Below are 21,617 nucleotides of genomic sequence, written 5' to 3'. Positions count from 1 at the left end.
GACTGACTGACTGAATGAATGAATGTATGAATGAATGCACTTTATTATTGATTAAGGCGGGGGTTCACACGAAGACCATATTTCGACTGGGTATTATGGTTTTAACACAAATATCTAATGTTCACATTTCAAGCAGTCACAAATCTGACTGCTCATCCTACATATCTACGTTTTGGGCTGTTTTGTAAATGTTTTGGGGATAAATAGTGTTTCTCAAAGGATTAGTAAAATTTATGGAGATAGGAAATTTTGAAGATTTGATGTTGTTTTAAAAGTAGAATTTGAAGTTAAAAATTAGTAGACGTACACCAAACAGTTGCCCACCAACCTGGGGTGTCCTTTCGGGGGCGTTCAACTATCTGGTGGTGTTCCAAAACCTTTTTTTTCCTTTTTATCCCTCTTTAAACTTCCTAAAATTTCACTTAAATTCATATTCCCCCCCCCCCCCCCCCGCAACCTTAACTAGCTGTTGTTGTGAGGTTATTTCAGCAGTTGGGATGCACTTTAGTGACCGTTCCAGCTGTGGAGAGGTGGCCGTTGTAGAGAGGTTAACAAATTCCGCCTTGTAATAAAATAATTCTGAACTCAGATGAGTGCATTCAAAGTGTCTGCGCTGAGTTCAAACTATTTTGGCACTCCTTTGTTGGGCTGTTCAGGTCAGCAAAATTTGAATGCAATTTGTGAGGTTAACATTCAGTTTCCTTTATGGTTTAAAATTGTCGACTATTTGGTTGAAGACGTTCAGGTGCAAGCTGGTTTAACTAATCACCACACTAATTCTTTAATTGGCTTTCTTACATATGCTGTCAATAAGTCTACTGTCCATTGCTACACATAGATGTTTCACACTTTCAGAGTCAGTTTGCCTCATGAATAAAACAAAAGTAATACCTCAAGCAGTAGAATTTAATTAAGCTATGGTGTTCCATTGTGGAGAAAAACATATCAATGATAAAAACATATTTGAAATGTAAGTTACCAAGTCTAGACATCTGGTCTTCTGTCTAGACTATGTCTGGATGGCTCCATGTGTAGCTTGCTGTGAGGTCTAGTGATAAGCAGTCTAGTTCACTGATCTCGACATCTTGAAGACTACTGTCCTTCTGCTTTCACTTTCTTTAGTCATTTTTTGACTTAAGTTCAGTAGGGAAAGAGAAGAAAAGGCAAACAACGCCCTTAGATGACGCTTCGTATGAAACCACAAACGATAGTCAGTTTGTGTGAAGGAACGTTTAATATTCCAGTTCTTGCAAGGGCAAGAACTCAGAAATCTGCCTGTATCTGATTTTGGTGAAACAAAAAATACTTCAACGTTAGGAAGATCAGTGGGAAGAAAGGTAAAGAAGTTTTGAAGATGTCAGAGTTTGATAAAGTGATCGAATGTGAATTTCTCCATTGTAAAGGTGTTGGATCAAGAAAACTAAAACAACGGCTGCCAATGCGATAAGAAGGTGTTAGCAAACCACGAGTCCAAAAGATTTTGTCTAAAAGCAGTCTCAACCAAATGGTCAATGCCAAGTTTGGTAACAAAGCGATCAGCCGCCTGATTCGTGCAAGTGGCATTCAGGTACATAAGTATTTTACCGCTCTCATACCATGGAGTATCCCACGAGTCACCTTGTATTTTCTTGTTTACATTTACATGGCCTAGAAACAAAACCTGAAGTTTCTAGCAAGGGGATGTGAACAGTTCATCGCTTGAGGTCTGTATCGTAAAAAAACTGCCCAATTCAGGGTTCCGCACCACTGAGATGCTCGAGAGAGAAATACCGTAAAGACTCGTGTATAAGTTGCACTCGTGTATAAGACGCAATCCCAACTTTCAAACATGATTTTGGAAAAAATAAGAACTCCAAAAAAGCACTCCTGTTAAAAAAAGTTGGTTGTTTGTTCGCAGCTGTTCACAGCAAACTTGACGAAATCAAATGTTGTGTATCTGCAGGGACATTAATAAGTTAATCAACCCGGAAAATACCTTTTAAAAGCCTCTCTTTAAGGTGGCTGAACACGGTTTTTGATACCTGTGTTTCATTCACCTTTTTCTCTAAAACCCTTGATCCCTCGGTCGTCAAAAATGGCAGCAGGCTAGTTAATAACACAAACTTTGGTTTTTTGTTGGTTAAGCTGATGTATGTGCCATTGGCATGGCAACATGAATAAATATAAACGCCTTTAAAATCGGTTTTGTTTATTTGCAAAAAATCTAGTCATTAGATTTTCTTTATAATTTGCATGCAACAAGCTTGTAACGATTCTCACAAGTTAACACCATTTTGCTAATAATTTAACAGAGAGATCTTTAATTATCCCTTGTTGAAGGTTCACTGGAATGTCTAGAATTTCTTTTGTTAAAGTTGAATCATTTTCAATACTCCAGTTACTTTAATTTCCTAAAGTATTTTCATGCCAAATTTCGTGAAATTCTAATGAGTAGTTGTCGAGAAATAGGCGTATTTCCGGGAGTGCAATTTTCATTCAATCGCAATTTTTTGACCTGCTGTGCATGCGCTGCATTTAACTGGGTTCTTCCGGTAAGAGAGAAAAAGCTGAGAATTGCTGGGTTCTTTGCATCATTACCTTTTCTAACATATAACTAAAGCCATCAATACGCTGTGTTCAATTATAGAGAAAAATGGCACAGATACTGCGGGTGTTGAGTAAATAAAATAATCGCTCTATTGACGACATGTTTGTTTTTTTGCAATCCTTGTGAGCACGCTGAATTGCATCAGCAAAAGTGTGCGTGAAAACTGTGTTCGGCCACCTTAATCAATTTCCCTCTTCCCGGTGACTGACAACAGTTGTCCTCATTGCTAATCCCCACAATTGAAATGAAAATGATGGAATTTGAACGAAAATAAAGTGTAGGAGAACGATGCAAAACGTTCGCTTGGTAACCATGCAGTCAATTAATGAGGGAAGTCTGGACACTAGAGACAAATGGTATTTTCTTGCATGTAGTGGAGAAATCAGTGTTGAAGTGATCGGTCGCAGACAACATTGTAAGCAGCTTTGCGGAGGAATGGAGATGCCATGCCAGTTAGAGTTGCAAATGAAACGCTTGAAAGAACTACTGGCAGGCAAGATTTGGGTTTAGAACCTAAGGATGCAAACTTTAGGAGCCACCACTTCTGCCGAAAGCAATGATCAACAACAGGTTTCAATATGTTTAATCTTTATTCACTGAAAGTTTTTAGTGCAATTTTTGGCCCCTACAAGCCAGTTTACTCCCTGTGAAAGCAATGGTCTCGTGTATAAGCCACACCCACGATTTTTGGCCCGAAACTTAAGCAAACAGGTGCGGCTTATACACAAGTCTTTACGGTATACATTTTGAATATAAAAACCAATGAAATACCAGTTGAGCGGTCGCGCAAAAACATGATATCTTCACACCTGAAAATAACATGTTATCATCCCATGTGAAAAGATCACCATTGCTATGGTTTTGTAATAAATGGCGCCTTTTGTAGCAAAAGTGAAATGGTTTGGGATTTCATTGGTATTGATATTATAATTAAAACACTACATGGCCACTTGGAGGTAAGAAATTTCTCTTCGACTGTTGAAAAATTTCATGAGTGAGCGCAGCGAACCACGTGAAACCAGGTGACCTGGATGTAAAAATGACGTATTTTGAAGTGGGCCAATTGCACTTTGACCCAAATTATTTTGAATTTTACAAAATTGTATCAGTTAGCAATTTCCGAGACCGTTCTCTGGATCTTGTCTTTGACTGGGAGAGATCTGGGTAATGGAGACTATTTTGGGGCTTGTCAATACTCATGGAATCCCTGTGTAATATAACTCCTCTTCAGTGGGTCATATCGAGTCATTACTAAATAACCAAACTTGGGGTATGGTAGAGGCTATATGTAAATCATATGCTGTGATTTCAATTAGTCAAAATGACCGACTTCACTCAACTGACATGACGATGTCTTTGTAGTGATATAATTTCAATGATTTGTATAAGCTACATGACTGTATTAAATCTGCTGTTCGGCTTACCAGTTTTAATTTTTTCTCTTTGAAGGTCTGTCATCATATAGACCTCGTTAATATGAGCAAACTACCAGTTTTAGTCAATGGCCAAACGTTTAAATACATTCTCACAGTGCAAGATGTCTTTAGTCGCTTCTTGTGGCTACATGCCCTTTCAAGTAAAGTTAGCAAAGAAGTTGCATCAACTCTTGCAGACTTGTACATGGAAGTTGGGCCACCTAAGGTGCTACAGGCAGACAACGGAGTGGAGTTCAAGAAAGCTGTATGGAAACGTTGTGAAAAGCTTGCTGTGAAAATAGTTAGAGGCTCACCTTACCATCCTCAATCTCAAGGTAAAGTTGAGAGGTCGCACCGAGCTCTACGAAAGAAAATATCATTTGACATGGCACATCTCAATAAAAATGCTGTGAACTGGGCAATCCAACTGAAAGAATACCAAAAACTACAAAATGAAGAATCAATGGAAGCCCTTGGGCGTCAGTCGCCATTTCAAGTTTTTTATGGCAGAGAATCAAATGCTGTGACAAATGTTGCACAAGGGGGACGATGCGTACGCAAAAGTAGAAAGGCATCACGCACCCCCACCAAGAAAGATTTTAAGAAAAATGCACACAAATGCTCCAAAATAGGCAATAAGGCTAAAGTAGCAAGTCATATTTGGGATAAGTGTTATATAGATAGAAGAATGAGAAACAATCCCCTGTTGACCTTATTCAGTTGGAGAAATAGTCCTAGTTGGTTATACCCGTTTTCTCGCATTTCAAAAGCTGCACCTAAAAGGCGTTATGTCATCCAAGGAAAAATTGTCAAAAGAAACTTGAAACTGTCCTGTTACAAGGTCAGATATGAGCATCCAGAAACACATTGTGATATCACCCCGTGGGTCTCTGTGAAAGACATAACAAGTCTGACAGTGGCTGAAGAAAAATAATAATAAGAAGGAAATAGCGAAAAGGAAGAAAGCAGCTGCTAGGAAGAAATCTCTAGATAAAAATTCAGCTGTTTCTTCTCTCCATCACATGAGTTTGACAACAAAAGAAACATACGAAGAATTTGAAAATCAGGGATACAAGGTATCCTACAACCCTCCTGGCAATGGAAATTGTCAGTTTGCCACTGTTGCGCATCATCTTCTAAATATTGGAATTTTACGTTCACCAGAGACACTAAGGGATGAAGTGTGCAAAAATATTTGGAAGAGCATGACAGTGCACCAGATGGAATGCCTCTTGAGCTCTTCGTAGGTGTGCCATGGAGTGATTACTTGTAGCAAATGATAACCAATGGTACATACGGTGATCAGTTGACTCTGCAAGCCATAGCTAACTTGTATCAGATTCAACTTGACATAATGTCCTCATCGGCTGAGGACCATGCAACCCATATTGTACCCCACGATTCTGAACCTGGTGCCATGTTTGCGCTTGGACATTTTAGTGAGGATCATGGCATGCACTATGTGCATTTAACAGAAACTTATTCGTATCATATAAGGGACAAAACAGAAAACAAGCAAGACAATGGTTGTGGCATGTCAGAGACAAATGAAAACGTCATAGATCAACAAAGTGGCATGGGAATTAGAGATGAAAGAGAACCTGAAGTTGGCCAAAGCCAAGTGGAAGTATCAGAAAGGAACGAAAATGATAAATATCAAAATGACAATGTTAACATAGCTTCAACACGTGCTGAAATTGGAGAAAGCATGTCAAATGTACTTACAGAGAGAATGCATCTGCCAAGCAGTTCTATGGCTACATCAAGCGAAGGATTGTTCGGAGTTCTACCAGACGAAATCGTTGACATGATTTTCAAGTTCATTATATTTGGCGCATTAGGAATAGAGATCTGGTGGATGGGTACAGTTGCTTATTCAATGTCTGCAGATGGTTCCGGACAGAATCGTTGACATTATTTTCAAGTTCATTATATTTGGTGCAAGGAATAGAGATCTGGTGAATGCCAGGGTACAGTTGTCATAATAAAGTGTTGTTGTTGTTGTTCCGATAAATTAATTGTTTTACCCTACCGAAACGGACTTCCTCACATTCATATCAGAAAGGATATGGTCCCTGGATGGCACAGTATTTTGAGCCTTTGCAAAAGGTTTGGAAGAGGGAGCAGTGTTATTCAAGAACTAAAGAGATTGAATGCAACAGATGGATTTATGCTTGGTGTATTTTTTATATTCACTGGTGTCCCTGCATGGATGTGTGTTCGCAGCATAAAATGGAAGAAAAAGTAAACCTTGAGATATTGCTACAGTGTTTTGTTGTTTCAAAAGTTCCTGTTTGTTTTCAAAGCCATTGGAAAATTTGTTGAGTTTCATCAATTTAAAATAGCATGCAGCCATTCTGTTTAAACAGAAAATGGTAGTTACTGTAAGGGCTCGATTGATTTGTAATGTGCATTATCCAATAAAATTATGCACTTTGTGTTTCTGATGAATAAAGAAGTACACTCCTTATTTAGAATTCAATGACAGAGTCTTTTAGCGGTTTAAGTATTGCAATTTTGTTAGTATTTACTTTTATAAGCATAATTAGTTAAAAGCACGATATTCTGAAAACAGCCTTTTTGTTCTAACATTAGCACCGGAATGACATCACCTCTATCTCTATAATACGCAGTTTTTCCTGGCCCTTTGGTTTCTCTAAAAGAGAAGTTCCCTTTACTGAAAGATTTAAGTTCGTTGCCATAATTTATGTGTTCATTGGGATGAGTTCCATTCAATTAGGTAGTTTACTCACATATGATATCGTATTCATGGATGACCATCATACCCTTTTAACAACTTTGATAAAATGTGATTGTCTGTTGTGCTCAGTTATGGAAATAATAATATACGTGAAAAAATTACTCAATTCTGATTGGCTGAGAGCAGTGCAGTTCAAGTGTAACACAAGTGCAAAAAGTGTAACACCAGTGCAAATTACACATCATAATTTTGGATTATGATTGGCTGAAAGACAATAGGAAATTTTTGAAGCCAATGATATTACGTAAAATGATGAGGAAAATTTTGTGCAGAAACTTTGAGAAAAGTTTTCTCAAATGAGAAAAAATGGCTTCAAGAAAGGGCTTCCGGCACTTCCTTCACGCAAATTTTTTCATGCTTATATTATTAATAAGTAATCATACTTTCTTTCTTGTTCAATTTGGAATTAATTTGCACTTGTCAGTTTTTCAAAAAGCTGATATTGCACTCGCTGAAGCGGCTCGTGCAATTTCAGCTTTTTGAAAAACTCACTTGTGCAAATTAATTCCAAATTGAACTTGAAACTGTATGATTACCTATACTATTACCTATACCTAACAATATTAATGGATGCCTCTATTTACCTTGTTAGCATCTATGTCCGAGTTTGCTTCTGGTGAAATATCATTGATGGACATAGTCATCCCTGATGGCAGGGATAGACCAAGTTTGGCACACCCTGTGTCTTTTGGGGGGTCTAGACATCCGTTGAAGTTTTATTAAAGAGGTTTATTTAACTAAATTTGATTCGGTTATGTCACCTATGACGACATACTATGGACAGTATTGAACTTACAAACAATACTGTACTAAATGAGATGAAATCTCTACTCTTTGGATGTTTATTACATTAAAGGTAAGCTCCTTTATTACATTAGTGGTTAAAAATTTATTACATTAGTGGTTAGCTTTTTTATTACATTAGTGGTTGATTTTTATTACATTAGTGGTTGGTTATTACATTAATGGGTGATACAGATGTCCGCTAAAGCTCTATGGTAATAAGGCACTATGGCAATAAGGTGTAAACATTGATGTGTGTTTAATTAATTAATTTCAATTAATTAATTTGGCTTGCAGGAAGTGGGGAGGATGCGGTAGGTACTTGTGAGCACTACGTAAAATGAGTGGTATATGTACCTACACTACTTCTTTGGTCGCTTCAAAAAGCTATATATTTGTTTCAGAGAACCTCTTGCTCTCCTTGTGGTACTTTTCTCTTTAGAGCAAAACCAATATTTGCTCTAAATGCATGTGCAGATTAATAAGCGTTAATGTCAACTACATTTCAGGTAGAAGATACATGTCATACAAGATCACACACTAACATTGAGCGCTTTTCCTTGTGGTAGAACCCAAACAAGTCATACGCACGTGTTCTAGCATCGTTAGCGCGATACAAGAATGCTACTGTGACTGCGTGTCTTTTGGAATTACGCCTAACTTGGTTCAAGAAATGTCATCTGATGTTTCCAAACTACACTAGTGCATTTATTTCATCCTTTGTCTCTATCAAACAGACCAAAATGTTCATACCCGCAACCAAAACTTTCCCGAGTAAGTGACATTAAAACTTGTCAAATTGTACAAAGAAACCCAGGAAACTGCTCAAATATCACTGCAGACTCTGTGGCACCTACTGGAAGCAAAAATTTTATCAGTCTTTGAGGGGACTCATTCACTGATGAAGGAGATAATCTTGGTCAAGTAGTGCTGTTTACTTTCAGTACTTCTTGTTGAAATGCACCTCAGTTGTATTTATCAATATCAGTGTGTATATTTTGAATTTAAGTGGTTTTATTGTTAACACCAAAGGTGGCAACAGACTGTGCTGTTCCGTGACAATTTGATAATTATATTAGTTCTTGTTTATCAGTCAAAGGAAAATTTCTGTGTTAAATAGAGCAAATCGTTCCTCTTTCATTTCTTCATCCGACATTCAACTTTCTTCCATTTATCTCCAGCTTTGAAAAGAATACAAGGACATCTTCTGTGCGTTTTTGAGAAAACAAGAGTTTACATTACATACCTTTGCGTGAAAAGTAAAATTGTGACTTTCACTACTTACATGTATTATTTAATTTAAAATGAGTGAAAATCAACATAAAACACTACAGTAAAATTCTAAAGCTGTCTTGAGGAAAGGTAATTAATTGTAAGTTATTCTTGGACTGTGAATGAAAATACACACATCAAACATACACACTGCTAAAATTAAGTCTCATCAAAATCCTTAGCTGACTAGCAAGGTCAATACAAACCAGGAGTGAATGGCAGGGGTTATATACAAACTGTGTTATGAGTACTGCATCAGAGCTATACATTACACTCTGCACTATCTGAGATTGTCTCACTAGTTCAGTCTCAAAATAATTGTTGGCACAGATTGATGTCAGGAATGAAACATCACAACACCACATCTTTAAATCAGTTAAAAGAAACACATACATGTGTAACCTTGCTTTCCGATGCGAATGTTCCAGTTTATTTCAGGGCACAGCAGTGAACAAAGTATAGCTCAGAACAACTTATGGCCAACTGTATCGTAGCTAGAAAGCGTCTTGCAAACTATATCAAATTGATTTGAGAATCACCAACCACAGAAGACACAAAATTTTAAGGTCACCAATGCTCCTTTCATTCAAAACTTAACTCAAATGGCCTCCAATGCTTACCACAAGTTTTCCAATGCAACTGCAAGTTTTCCGAGTGTATTTTTCAACTCCTCCAATACTCAAAACAACTTCCAGATTTTTCTGCTCACAGGGGTGCTCTGATGACAAAAACTGACCTGAAATTTCTAGCATTTATTTATATTTTTGTGTAAGATTTGGGGATTTTGCTGTCCAATTCTGTTTTTGCTGTAAGTTTTCATTCCACAAGAAGCAACTCTTGATTCAAGTTTGACAGTGCTGTGATTCCCCTGATCAAACTAGTTCTTTGCTATGCATAGCAACCAATGAGATGGAGACAATAGATTTCATCAAATTACTATTTTCGTGTTTGTCAAAGTGGGCAATGGGCCAACTTTTGAGTTTATGTGTTGAAATATTTTGAAATAAAAAGGCTTTTTCGGTAGTATTGTAAGATAATGGTTTGACACTGACTATTTTTTGATGTTTTGAAACACGAAAAAGAAAAAGTCAGTGTCAAACCATTATCTTACAATGTTAGCTCCTGACTACCACTACTCTATTTTTCTGTGGTAGTTTGTTTCTTTATTATATGAAACAAATAAGTTTCATGTTGCTGTACATCAGTAACAGGTCACAGAAGACGTGATAATGTGATAAGAACATCAGTGACACACTCGGCTATCGCCTCTTGTGCCACTTTTTTGTTCTTACCGCATTTTGACGTCATCTGTGTTCTATTACTGAACAGATGTACGGTAACATGAAATCTAGTTGTTAAGTAGTTCTTGCTTATTTTATCTGCCTGGAGTGGTATAATAACTGAGATCCACTGCCTGAACAAACTCTGAAACACATTAATTGTATCTCAGATTCAAGTGCAGCCAAGCATTGTCATTCTTGTAATTTACTATTCACGGAGCTGTCAGTATTTGAAAGTGACTTCCTCTGTTATAGTATGCCAGTGTTATCATACTGTTACATGATTATTTTTATTTAAAGATGACTATTGTTAAACAGTCTCACATGCTGCTCAGATTAGTGAGAAATTGACTGGTCACTCAAGTTTCTGTAATTATCAAGCAGGTCCTTATTTTTACATCTCAAAGAAATGTATCAATTTAGATGTAAATTACTCTCGCAATGAGCAATAATTCACTTTTTCAACAGATGACGATGGAAATGTGCTCCGTCAGAAGAATCTTAGCGAATGGGCTTTCAGAGAAGGGAAGAGAATGATGTTAGCTGGGGTAAGGTGAAGTTAATTGTGTAAAATACAGTGTATGTATTAATACAGGGTGTCCAGCAGCATTGTTGTTCTGAAAAATTGGAAAACAAAATAGGAGAATCAATACTACTGTGATAAATACAGCCTCCCAACACCCCATCAGCTATTCCAATCCACTGCTTTAATTCATCAACAGTGATACAAATGTACATGCATGTATGACAATCTAAAAGTTTTTATTCTTCTTAACTCTCATTGTGATAACAACATCTGATTAATTAACATAAGTTTACATAAAGAGAAAAAGCTGAAGAGTAAGTTGGCAATCAAATGAAGGCTTTCGTGCAAAAAGGGCATACATACACTGTAGCATTTTGGGCCGATTTTTATTTTTTGCAGGATCGAGCTACTTTTTGGCAGACAGGCTTGTTTTGACATGAAAAGCATTGTTGCATAATTGTTTTGTTGATTTGCGCTTCATTTTCGAGAAATAACGTATGCAAAAAACTCAGTTTTCCAGGGGTTACATGTATATTAATCTTTTGGAGATCTTTTGTTGAGCAAAAAACAAAAGAAACCTTTTGTTTTGCTAAACGATGAAGTCACCGAAGCGTGGTATTTGCCACTAGTTTTATTATTCCTAAAATTACACTGTTCTCTTTTTGTTGCTTCATTAGCGCAAGCGAATAAGTAGAGGTAATCATACGGTTTTTCTCATTCAATTTGGAATTAATTTGCACGAATGAGTTTTTCAAAAAGCTGAAATTACATGAGCTGCTTCAGTGAGTGCAATTTCAGCTTTTTGAAAAACTCACAAGTACAAATTAATTGCGAATTGAATGAGAAAAACCGTATGAGTACTAATTAATAATATAAACATGAAAAAATTTGCACGAAGGAAGTGCTGGAAGATCTTTCTTGAAGTCATTTTTTCTCATTTGAGAAAATTTTTTTCAAAGTTTCTGCACAAAATTTTCATCATTTTATGTGATATTATTGGCTTAGAAAATTTCCTTTTGTCTTTCAGCCAATCATAACTCAGAATTGCAATGTGTAATTTGCACTGGTGTTACACTTTTTGCACTGGTGTAAGACCTTTTGCACTGGTGTTACACTTGAACTCCACTGCTCTCAGCCAATCAGAATCAAGTAATTTTTCATGAATATTATTAGGCGCTGAACGGGCTGGATTCGAGTTTGTTTTGTCGTGACACCAGTTTGATACAAGGTCGGTCGGTTTTTTTTCCTGGTCTATTTCTCTTCTTTCAAAAACCAAAACATCTATTTAACAAAAAAAACTGTGCTGTTGAAGCTGCTAAAAGTAAGCGTTTAAGTTTGTGCTGTGTCAAAATCCACCTTCGAAGGATTCACTCCAAAAGATGCCAGTCGGAAAACTGAGTATTTTCACATATGTTATTTTTCGAAAACGAAGTGCAAATCAGCAAAAACAATTATGCAATGATGCTTTTTATGTCAAAACAAGTCAGTCTGCCAAATATTAGCTCAATCCTGCAAAAAATAAAAATCGGCCCAAAATGCTATATACACCCTTTTTGCACGAAAGTCTTCAATTTGAATATATTTTCTTAGAACAAGACTGGTGATTTTGTACACTCGATTCATCAATTCAAATTCCCTGACAACTGAGCTACTCCAGCTCAACCTTGTTCAGAAACTACGCTGTCTTTTCAAAATGTTAACATAAAACCAGCAGACAATAGCAAACGCAACAAATCCTTAGTGAAGTTTAAAAACAACAGTTCACTCTTAACTTGACATAAAACAAGTTTACACTTAATTTGACTTTAAAATGACAGTTCACCTTTAGAATGTCTTATCAACCAAAGTTTACCATTCATTTGCCTTTCTTTTCTTTGATGAACATCGACTTCGTGACATGAGCATCTGAGTTTCAAATTTGATCATATCTACACGTAAGTGAGCAAGAGTTCAGTGTAAGGACATGTATGGATACTTAATATATTTTGTTTGGTTTATACAGAATATGTCGTCTTCAACACAGTCAGATGAACTACATTTAGATCAACTAGATATACTAGGTGCAGTAGAAATTCAGTGAAAAATATGGAAACAGTATGTCTAAACTATGCAATAAAAATTACTTTACAGAATTACAGAAAAATTACAGAAAGATACAGAGAACAAAGAAATAGTTACTGTCCCCATTATTTTTAATTTGTTCATTTAGAACATCAAAGTCATGACACTAATAATAATTATTATTGCTTTCTGGTAAATCTACAACTGAAACACCTGAGGCTATAAATCCATTTTCAATTTTAGAAACACATGCTACTTAATCAGCCAAACAAAAATAGGAAAAATAGGTTTTATTTAAAAAATAGGAGAAAATAGGAACCTGGTCAAAAAATAGGAAAAAAGTAGGAACTGGGCACCCTGATTATTGTTGCAAATTATTCTGAGAACAGAGCATTTTTCATGTAAGTGACAGCTAACGTGTTAGGTTGTCTTTTATAAATTAAATTTGAGCGGTTTTTTACCATTTGTAACTACCTACTCAATTCCTTGTGGAGTGTTTATTGTATTTAAACACAAAGTAAAACACTTTCTACTTTTCATTTTGAATTAACAGGAACATCCTTACTTGGATCACAGTGAATCACTCTGACTCCTATAGAAAAATGTAGATGCCATTGAATTTCTATAAACCTCTAGTCAATTTCTTGTTAACTGCAAATTAAGTTTCAAATGTAACTTATAGGTTACACTGCATATAAACCTTTTACCTAAACTATGTTCTAATTCAAATATCTTTTAGAATTTCTGATTGTTCAAGACAATTACTACTGAGACATTTTTACCTTCAACTGGAATTTAGCTGTACTTCTATTATATATGAATTATATAGTATAATATCTTTTATATACAGTTGCAGAATTTATATTATTTTCTATGATGTCCTTTATTGTTAAGTAACTTTATTATATGGCTTGTGTTTGTAGCGGATATAATTGATCGGCTAATTCTAGGTCATTGTTCTCGTGTAACGTCTGCGGGCCTGCAAAAACAAAGCAAAAGCCAGATAATAAACAACTTATTAACCTCAAATGTTTTGGTCTTTACGCGAAAATCTCAAACCTCCACTTTGCCATATTGCCCTTGGTGTCGCTCGGTCAATACGGCAACGTCTCAGTTTGAGATTTTCCCGTAAAGAACTCAGTCTTGGTAAATAAGTACGTGTAGTTACTTAGTAATATTATTACCATGAAATTATTTTGTAGTTTATAATCAGTCATTTGCAATGCCATTAATTAATTAATGATTATAGGGTTCTGACAGAGCTTGTCATATTCCTACAGCTACATGTATTTAATAGTTCCATTTTTAGTTCAGATATGTTTATGTGTATGTTTTGTGGGCAGAAAGTTTATAACAAACATATTATGTTTGTTATAAACTTTCCACTCACAAAACATTTACATGTATTTATAACAAAATTATTTAACATGAATTTTATTGATTGAATTGTTATTAGCTGAAGTATCCCAGGAAAGTCATGTTCACCACGTGTAAAGAGTCATCACATGTAATGTGTACTATAGTGATTGTTTGTTTAAAGAGAGGAATGAGAAATTAAAGGATTGGATGTGTTGCTTGTCTCATTTTTTTTTTTAATGTCATCAAAGGGTATTACACTGGACTGCTTGAATCTGAAGGACAAAACTTTCATTCTGAATCTTGCAACTTAGCACATATTACAACAAAAAGACTCCGCTGAGCGGCGTTGACAAAACCTGGATCGGACCGGATCACGGATCGGATCACGGATCGGATCACGGACCGGATCACAGACCGGATCACGGATCGGATCACGGATCGGATCAAGGAAAAAAATTCAAAATTCAAAATCTTGTTGAGCAAATTACACTAGAGTGACTACTGTGAGCAGAACGTTTTACTTAATTCAGGTGTGATATTCCTTTATTCTTTTATAACATCAAGCCAACTGGGTGCTATTCACAGATGAATCTTTTTCAGGCTGTTGGGTTTTGATTGCGATGATCAATCATGTCTTCATATCTTTCTCCGCAGTTCAACTATATGATATTTCGTATATTAAAAAACACTTGCACTCTTCACCATGTACGGGTATATTACGAACTCACAATGTGACTAACTCCCAGTTGGCTTGATAGCTCAGTTGGTAGAGCACTGCACCGGTATCGCAGAGGTCATGGGTTCGAGTCCTGTTCAGGCCTGAATTTTTTTTCAGGCTTTAATTTCACGACTGCTTAAAGTGCCACTATGATCAAATTCTCCATACCCATTTTTTTACATTTTCGCACACAATAGGTCTTTCCTAGATTTCTTGCCAAATTTCAATCTATTACGAACATTAGAACTCATGTCGTTTGGACCTTTGTTTCCGAGAATTTACGGCCGCCATTAATTTTCCTTGTCCCAAGTCTTGGTTGAGAATTTGAGAAAATGAAGTCATTTTCTCAAAAATACCACACGGGTTGAAATTATAATAACTAGTACAGCAATTCGCATAAAGAGCAACAAAAACTTTGGCTCATATATTCGTGCAATTTTTTACATTAATTGTTATGATAATTTTAACCCGTGCGGTATTTTTGAGAAAATGACGTCATTTTCTCAAATTTTCAACCAAGACTTGGAACAAGGAAAATTAATGGCGGCCGTAAATTCTCGGAAATTAAGGTCCAAAAACCACGAGTTTTGATGTTCGTAGAAAATTGAAATTTGGCAAGATATCTAGGAAAAACCTCATGTGTACGAAAATGTAAAGAAATGGATATCGAGAATTTCATCATAGTGGCGCTTAAAGTTGTGTGTATAATTGCGATGATCAATCATGTCTTCATATCTTTCTCGGCAGTTCAGATAAATGATATTTCGTATATTCACTTGCATCAATGGTAAACTGTCAAAACGAGTCAGCATGGTGATAATAGGACGAACGTATGAATCGAACCACAAAAACTAAAAACACTAAAAAAAATTAAACACCTGATGATTTCAAACTATTTCCGTTTTTGAGACAAGTCTATACTTTAACAAGATGTGAGTTTGGAATACGATATTTCGCACTGGAATAAAACGAAACAAACCATTTGTATTTCAAGGAAATATAACTGTTTATGGGAATAACATCGATAGTGTGAACGATAACGCAACCCGAGAATAAATAACATTTTAGGAGTTATGTCACGATTTTTAGAGTCATTTTTAGGGTCGTAAAGAGTTTGCCTTTAAATAGAATAAAACCTTAAAATGATCGTATTCTAGGATAAAAAACACTTAAGAGGGAAGAACAAATCCAAACGAAATGAGGACCGTTAAGGATGGCAAAGATTAACGAGGACTGCAAATGACGAACTTGAAAAACTAGACTAGTTTTTTCAAGGCGCGCAAATCGTGACGTAGCTCCTTTGAAGCAAGCCATGTCCATAAGTTTTCGTACGTAAGTTTTCTCATTAACTGTAACGCCAACTGTAATGCTCACATCTGACACGAAAATGTAGCCGAGAATTAGCTACTGATACGAACAACAATTTTAAAAACGAGAATGGGAGGTTCACGCAAGCTTCGAGCCAACTAACGTTCATCTACCTGTTAATTACAATTTAATTTCCTCGTAAATTAAGCGGTTATGTGGCTTTTTAAATGACCTCTTGTCATTCTCTGTAATTAACATGTCATTGCGTCAAATTCAGGATTCTTATTTTCATTTAACATATTTTAGTCTTCCACTTTTATTTTTTATTTATTATCTTATAAACGATTTGATTTTTGAAGAATTTTTTCTCTTTAAAACTTTGTTTTTTTTTTTCGGTGATCCGATGTGTGATCCGATGCGTGATCCGATCCGTGATCCGGTCCGTGATCCGATTCGTGATCCGGTCCGTGATCCGGTCCGTGATCCGATCCGTGATCCGGTCCGGCCCGGTCCGATCCAGATTTTGTCGACGCCGCTCCACTGAGTTTACGGTTCTCATACAATTACTCATAATATAAGCACTATTATAACATAACTAAAGCAAAGCGCGCGCTCCGATTGGTTAATTTAGCGTCTACTATTTGCCCATGGGTGTACGCTGCTGACGTGTGTGCTAATGTTTACAAAGCAAATCTTTTGACAGACATTGTTTCCAAAGTAATGGCCGACTTTCTTCTGCCAGAAATGCGAGACTGTCTTCACAGTTGAACGAAGATGTCTCAATGTTATGTTATAAAACAAATGGTAAACGCCATAGCGTGCACTATTGAGTTATGGATGCACTTGGGAGGTTTGCAAAGCACTCAATAAGCTCTTCGTGCTTAGCAACCTCCCGCGTGCATCCATAACTCAATGCGTTTACCATTTGTTAAATATGCAAAAGATGCAGTCATTACAGCTGTCATGTCTATACAGTACTATTTAACAAATAAAGAAGCCTCGACTTTGCTCTGTTCTGTTGTAAAGCACGCAGGAAGCGGTAGAGGACAGGCCGCCCAAGCTCTCTCTATGAACCACACGAGCAACACGATATGGCATCGAAATTACAAGGGTTCATATGGGATTTTCTACAAGATATCCATGGAGGTAGTTAAATGTGAAAATTCTCGATAAAAATGGCGTACCTTATTCCATACGTGTGTTGTTTGCTATGTATGCAACAGGAAAGACTTTCCAAGTTGCAGCAGAGATGAGGGCCTACAACCTAGCACTGCTTGAAATCAGTGAGACACGATGGACTCAATCTGGCCGAAAGAAGTTGAATTCAGGGGAGCTGCTGCTGTATTCAGGACACGAGGACGACTTGTTGGAAGAGGTGAATTCCTTTACCTATCTGGGCAATGTAGTTGACATCCAGGGGGGCACAGAGGCTGACGTTAAAGCCAGAATTGGCAAAGCAAGAGCAGTTTTTCTGCAGTTAAAGAACGTCTGGAGTTCCAAAGATCTGACTCTTCAGACTAAGATCAGGATCTTTAACAGCAACGTCAAACCTGTTCTATTATATGGCTCAGAGACCTGGAGAACAACAGTGGCAACTACAAAGAAGGTGCAGACTTTTATCAACTCATGTCTACGAAGAATCTTGCGGATACGTTGGCCAATCACCATCAACAACGAAGACCTATGGCAAAGAACCAACCAGAGACCTGCATATGCTGAGATCATGATGAGACGTTGGAGATAGATAGGCCACACTCTTCGAAAGCCTTCTGCCAGCATCACAAGACAAGCCCTGTTTTGGAATCCCCAGGGAAAGAGGAAAAGGGGACGGCCTAGGAACTCGTGGAGACGAGACTTGGAAGTAGACATCAAGAGATTGGGGCTGACCTGGAGTCAGCTAGAAAGGAAAGCCCAGGACAGAGATAGCTGGAGAACTCTTGTTGGTGGCCTATGCCCCAGGAGGGGCACTAGGCATAAGTAAGCAAGTAAGTAAGTAAGTGTTGTTTGCTCCTGCTGTGAAGTCCTCTTTATGAAGGGAAAACCGCAATTCAAAAAAAGTCGCTTAAATCAAGTTAAATCGGTAAAATAACCACACCAGGAGCAAACAACACACGTATGGAATAAGGTAGGCCATTTTTATTCAGAATTTTCACTTTTAACTACCTCCATGGATATCTTGTAGAAAATCCCATATGAACTCTTAGAGAGCTAGGGCTGCCTGTGACCAAACTTTATTTTCCAAACGAGCAAAAGTGGCATCAGCCATGCTCTGTTCTCTGATAAAGCACGCTGAAATAAGCCAATCACAATCCTTGTTAGAATTGTTCAAGTAATTTGATTGGCTAAAGAAGTGACAGCTGTCAATCACAACCTGAACTTCAGCTAAGCTTTCAGTTTCAAGTAGTTTGAGTGGCTTTTGAGAGAAGAACGATGCCTTCAAGGTTCGCTTTTAAGTTAATTTATAATTATGGATCTAAAGGCAGGTAAAGGTTCATAGTTCAGAGGAATCCGGCCATATTGTGGACCATCAAAACGTGCACTTTTCCAGTGGAAATTACGAAACGCGGAGCTCCAAGCCTGCGGATGAAAATGCGAAATTCCGAGTTGAATTTGAAAGGAGCTACAGTTATTTACGGCTTGTAGCCGCATGCAGCAAGATTGCCCGAACTAGCGTAAAAGTTAGAAAGATTAAACGGCTCCCACTGGTTCTACTCCGAGCACAGAAGAGAATATCAGAGCAAGTTTTGTACTGACCACTCGTCCGTTCACTTCGCTGAGATGACCGGAGAACGAGCGTTACTACACTGCATGTAAGTGTTGTTTGAGCAATTGAGCATTTTAACAAAAATAAAGCTTCTCATCATAAACAGAGACAGTTCAATTGTTGTTTTCTGTCGTTGTTTTACTTCTTAAGTATAATTTCTGCCTTCGTAGCAAATATGTCTTTTATCGAAGCACTGTTTAGGTTAAGAATTTGTTTATTTCGCTACGTGGTTTGTCGGCGGGAATCTAGCAAAACTTGTTATTTTAGGGACCGGTCATTATTTACTGGGGGGGGGGGGAGGGTCACTACTTTTTGAGCTCCACTTTGGGGAGAGTCGTTTTAAAAAAAATCTCAGTGAGGGGAGGGCTACGATTTTTTGAGATTATAAGTATTTACCACAAGTCTTTGAACTCAGAGTTCTCTTGATCTAGGTCACTCTGCCCCGTGGATTTTAATTTGTCACTGGTTGCAGCATGAAAAGTGAAATACGGGGCTATAATAAAAGTACATGTATTATGAATACAAAATGTCTTTATTAAAGGCATAACTGTTCAATGAAACACTTTGTGTCGGTTCTTACATGATTCATTTGTTGTACGAAGTTTGTACAAATTTAAAAATACAACACATGAGAAGATGTCATGATCAGTAGTAGCTAAAAGCTGCAAAAGTTCCATTTCTGACTTGCGCACGTGCACCACACATTGCTTATAACTAATGATACCTAATAATATGCTCTACGTTTTGAACAGAAACAATATTTTCTTCGAGAATTAAAGTAATATAGAAAACTTCTGACAGTTAGTCTGACACATGATCCAGGTATGGTGTGCAAGTTGGGAAATTATCCCAGTATGGGCCATAATGGTCATCTGAAGTATTCTTCTGCACTGGACTGATTCGGCTGGCCGCTTCAAAAACACTGCAGTCATCGTCATCATCGTATCCGTCGTCGTCACCATCATCATCATCATCATCATCATCATAATTCAGATCATCATCATCTTCATTGTCGTGGCCGTGGTAACTACTGGTACTGGTTGCAGCATTGCCTCCATTTTTGCCTAGTAGGCTCGAGAGGTAGTCCCTTGCATCACTGCTAAGCCGAGCTGTATCGTGTTGGCATACCAATAACGCCAACCATTTCTTCTCTCTTTTGTTCAATTTGAAAACAAGCTCTTTTGCTATATGACTTTTTTCAGAGCGAGAGTCCTCGTCTAATCCAGGGGCGATCTTTTTCATAACTTCTGACGTCCTCTGAGAGGTACGCATAGCCTTACGTTTTGCCGCACGGTGTTTGTTGCTGTTTTTTTGATCGCGATTTTCTCTTGAAGGCTCCAAAATCTACCTGAAAGAGATTCGAGGCTCTCCTTCCAAGGTCAGATAACTTTGATCTTGTGGAAACCAGCTTGGTTTTTAACTGGCACAGCTCAGAAATTACGTCCTCGTCAAACTTGTATGACGTTCTTCGGCCAGCTTTAATTTTTCCGTTTGCAAGAATTGAGGACTGTAGATCACTCTTCACTTTGTCTTCAATTTCTTGTACAAAGTTTTCTACTTGTTCCATTTGATGTAAGTTCATTGTTATAATGCTGAAATCACGGGGCTTTAATGTGTGGTTCTCTCCTTGTGGGACTCTTCCGAAAACTTTTTGTGGATACAGCCAAAAAGGAGACAGTTTCAACAAAAAAGGACTCATACACTTGGTTGTAGAAGTGGTTCATTGGTGTTCGTGGGTTTAGAATCCAACCAAGCGCCTTGTCTCTCCGTATTTGTAGCTCAGATGAACTTGTATCCGTACCAGTCACTGGCTCATTCACAGGGGAATTGTTTCCTTGTCTGTATGCTTTAAGAAGCCTTTCTGCTTCAAAGACGCTCATCCCTTTTTTTAGAGTAAGAAATCAAGAATGATCAATATAATTAGACAAAAGCGACATATGGTATCTTTGATACTGGCGTATTTAATCTTATAGAAACGCAGTTGGTCACTTTTAAGTATAATCCAGTGTCACTCTGGATTATATAGTGGAGTGTGACGTAGATCGTATACAACCAGAAAATCTTACTCTCGATTGTTAGAAATAATTAATAGAAACATTAAGAAATCATTACACAAATGACAATTTTATAAAAAACCCTCAGGAAATACTGTACAATCAATACATATTTGGTACGAAAGCTTGGTAGTTCTATTAAAAATAACACAAGCGCTTGGCCTTCAAATTGAAATGAATAGTCGGAATGGATTTCCTCTGGATAAGCATTATTAAAAAAAAAGAAAAAAGAATTCGACTGACAAAATTTGCATTAATTATAGATGCAAATGTCTGTAAATGTCACTTTATATTTTAAAATACACAAGCATATGCATAATACCAGGTAGTTTACATACCTAATTCTCGTTGAAACAGCGGAGAATTGACGTCTTTGAGGTGTTTCACTTTCCTCAGGCCTTTGTTTAAACATAATTCCTCATACTCCTCGAGATCTGCCTCCTTTAGAACATTTACGATTGCAGATTCGTTCCACGTGGCTGACGCCATTGTCACCGAAAAATAGAAAGTGCGTGACCCGAAAAGCGTTGTGAACGGGACAGCGGTATATCATCTATAAGTGATGAAGATGAAACAACAGATACTGCACAACAAAGTGAAAAAGATAAAGATGACAGTGAGGGTGACGATGACAGCGAGGACAGCGACAACAGTGATTATGACGACGACGGCGATGACGATGATGACGACAACGACGACAGCGGTGGCGGCGTTAGCGATGATGTCAAT

General features: G+C 37.3%; 2 protein-coding genes across 5 annotated transcripts in view; both read left to right on the top strand.

Moving 5' to 3' along the window:
• Positions 1 to 14,258, top strand: part of LOC145480000 (protein crossbronx homolog) — a 95,104-nt gene extending 80,846 nt beyond the window's left edge. Inside the window, exons 8-10 of one of the 4 annotated variants that reach the window (XM_081458491.1) lie at positions 10,567 to 10,646; positions 12,627 to 12,684; positions 13,239 to 14,258. In XM_081458491.1, the coding sequence (XP_081314617.1) occupies positions 10,567 to 10,646; positions 12,627 to 12,684; positions 13,239 to 13,264 (164 nt within the window). In that variant the 3' untranslated portion in view covers positions 13,265 to 14,258. Of the gene's footprint in view, positions 1 to 4,036; positions 4,937 to 10,566; positions 10,647 to 12,626; positions 12,685 to 13,238 lie in introns of those variants that run through there. The other 3 variants (XM_081458492.1, XM_081458489.1, XM_081458493.1) reach the window with 3 other exon arrangements.
• A 7,146-nt stretch (positions 14,259 to 21,404) lies between these two features.
• Positions 21,405 to 21,617, top strand: part of LOC145470507 (uncharacterized) — a gene marked incomplete at its 5' end in the record, with an annotated part of 525 nt that continues 312 nt past the window's right edge. Inside the window, one exon of the mRNA XM_081454320.1 lies at positions 21,405 to 21,617. This exon is cut by the window's right edge and continues 312 nt beyond it. Coding sequence (XP_081310446.1) covers positions 21,405 to 21,617 — 213 coding nt within the window.

Source organism: Orbicella franksi, chromosome 2 (assembly GCF_964199315.1).
Source record: "Orbicella franksi chromosome 2, jaOrbFran1.1, whole genome shotgun sequence".
NCBI classification, from domain to species: Eukaryota; Metazoa; Cnidaria; class Anthozoa; order Scleractinia; family Merulinidae; genus Orbicella; species Orbicella franksi.
The sequence above is the reverse complement of the archived record's forward strand: the minus strand, read 5'-3'. Positions and strand labels throughout refer to the sequence as shown.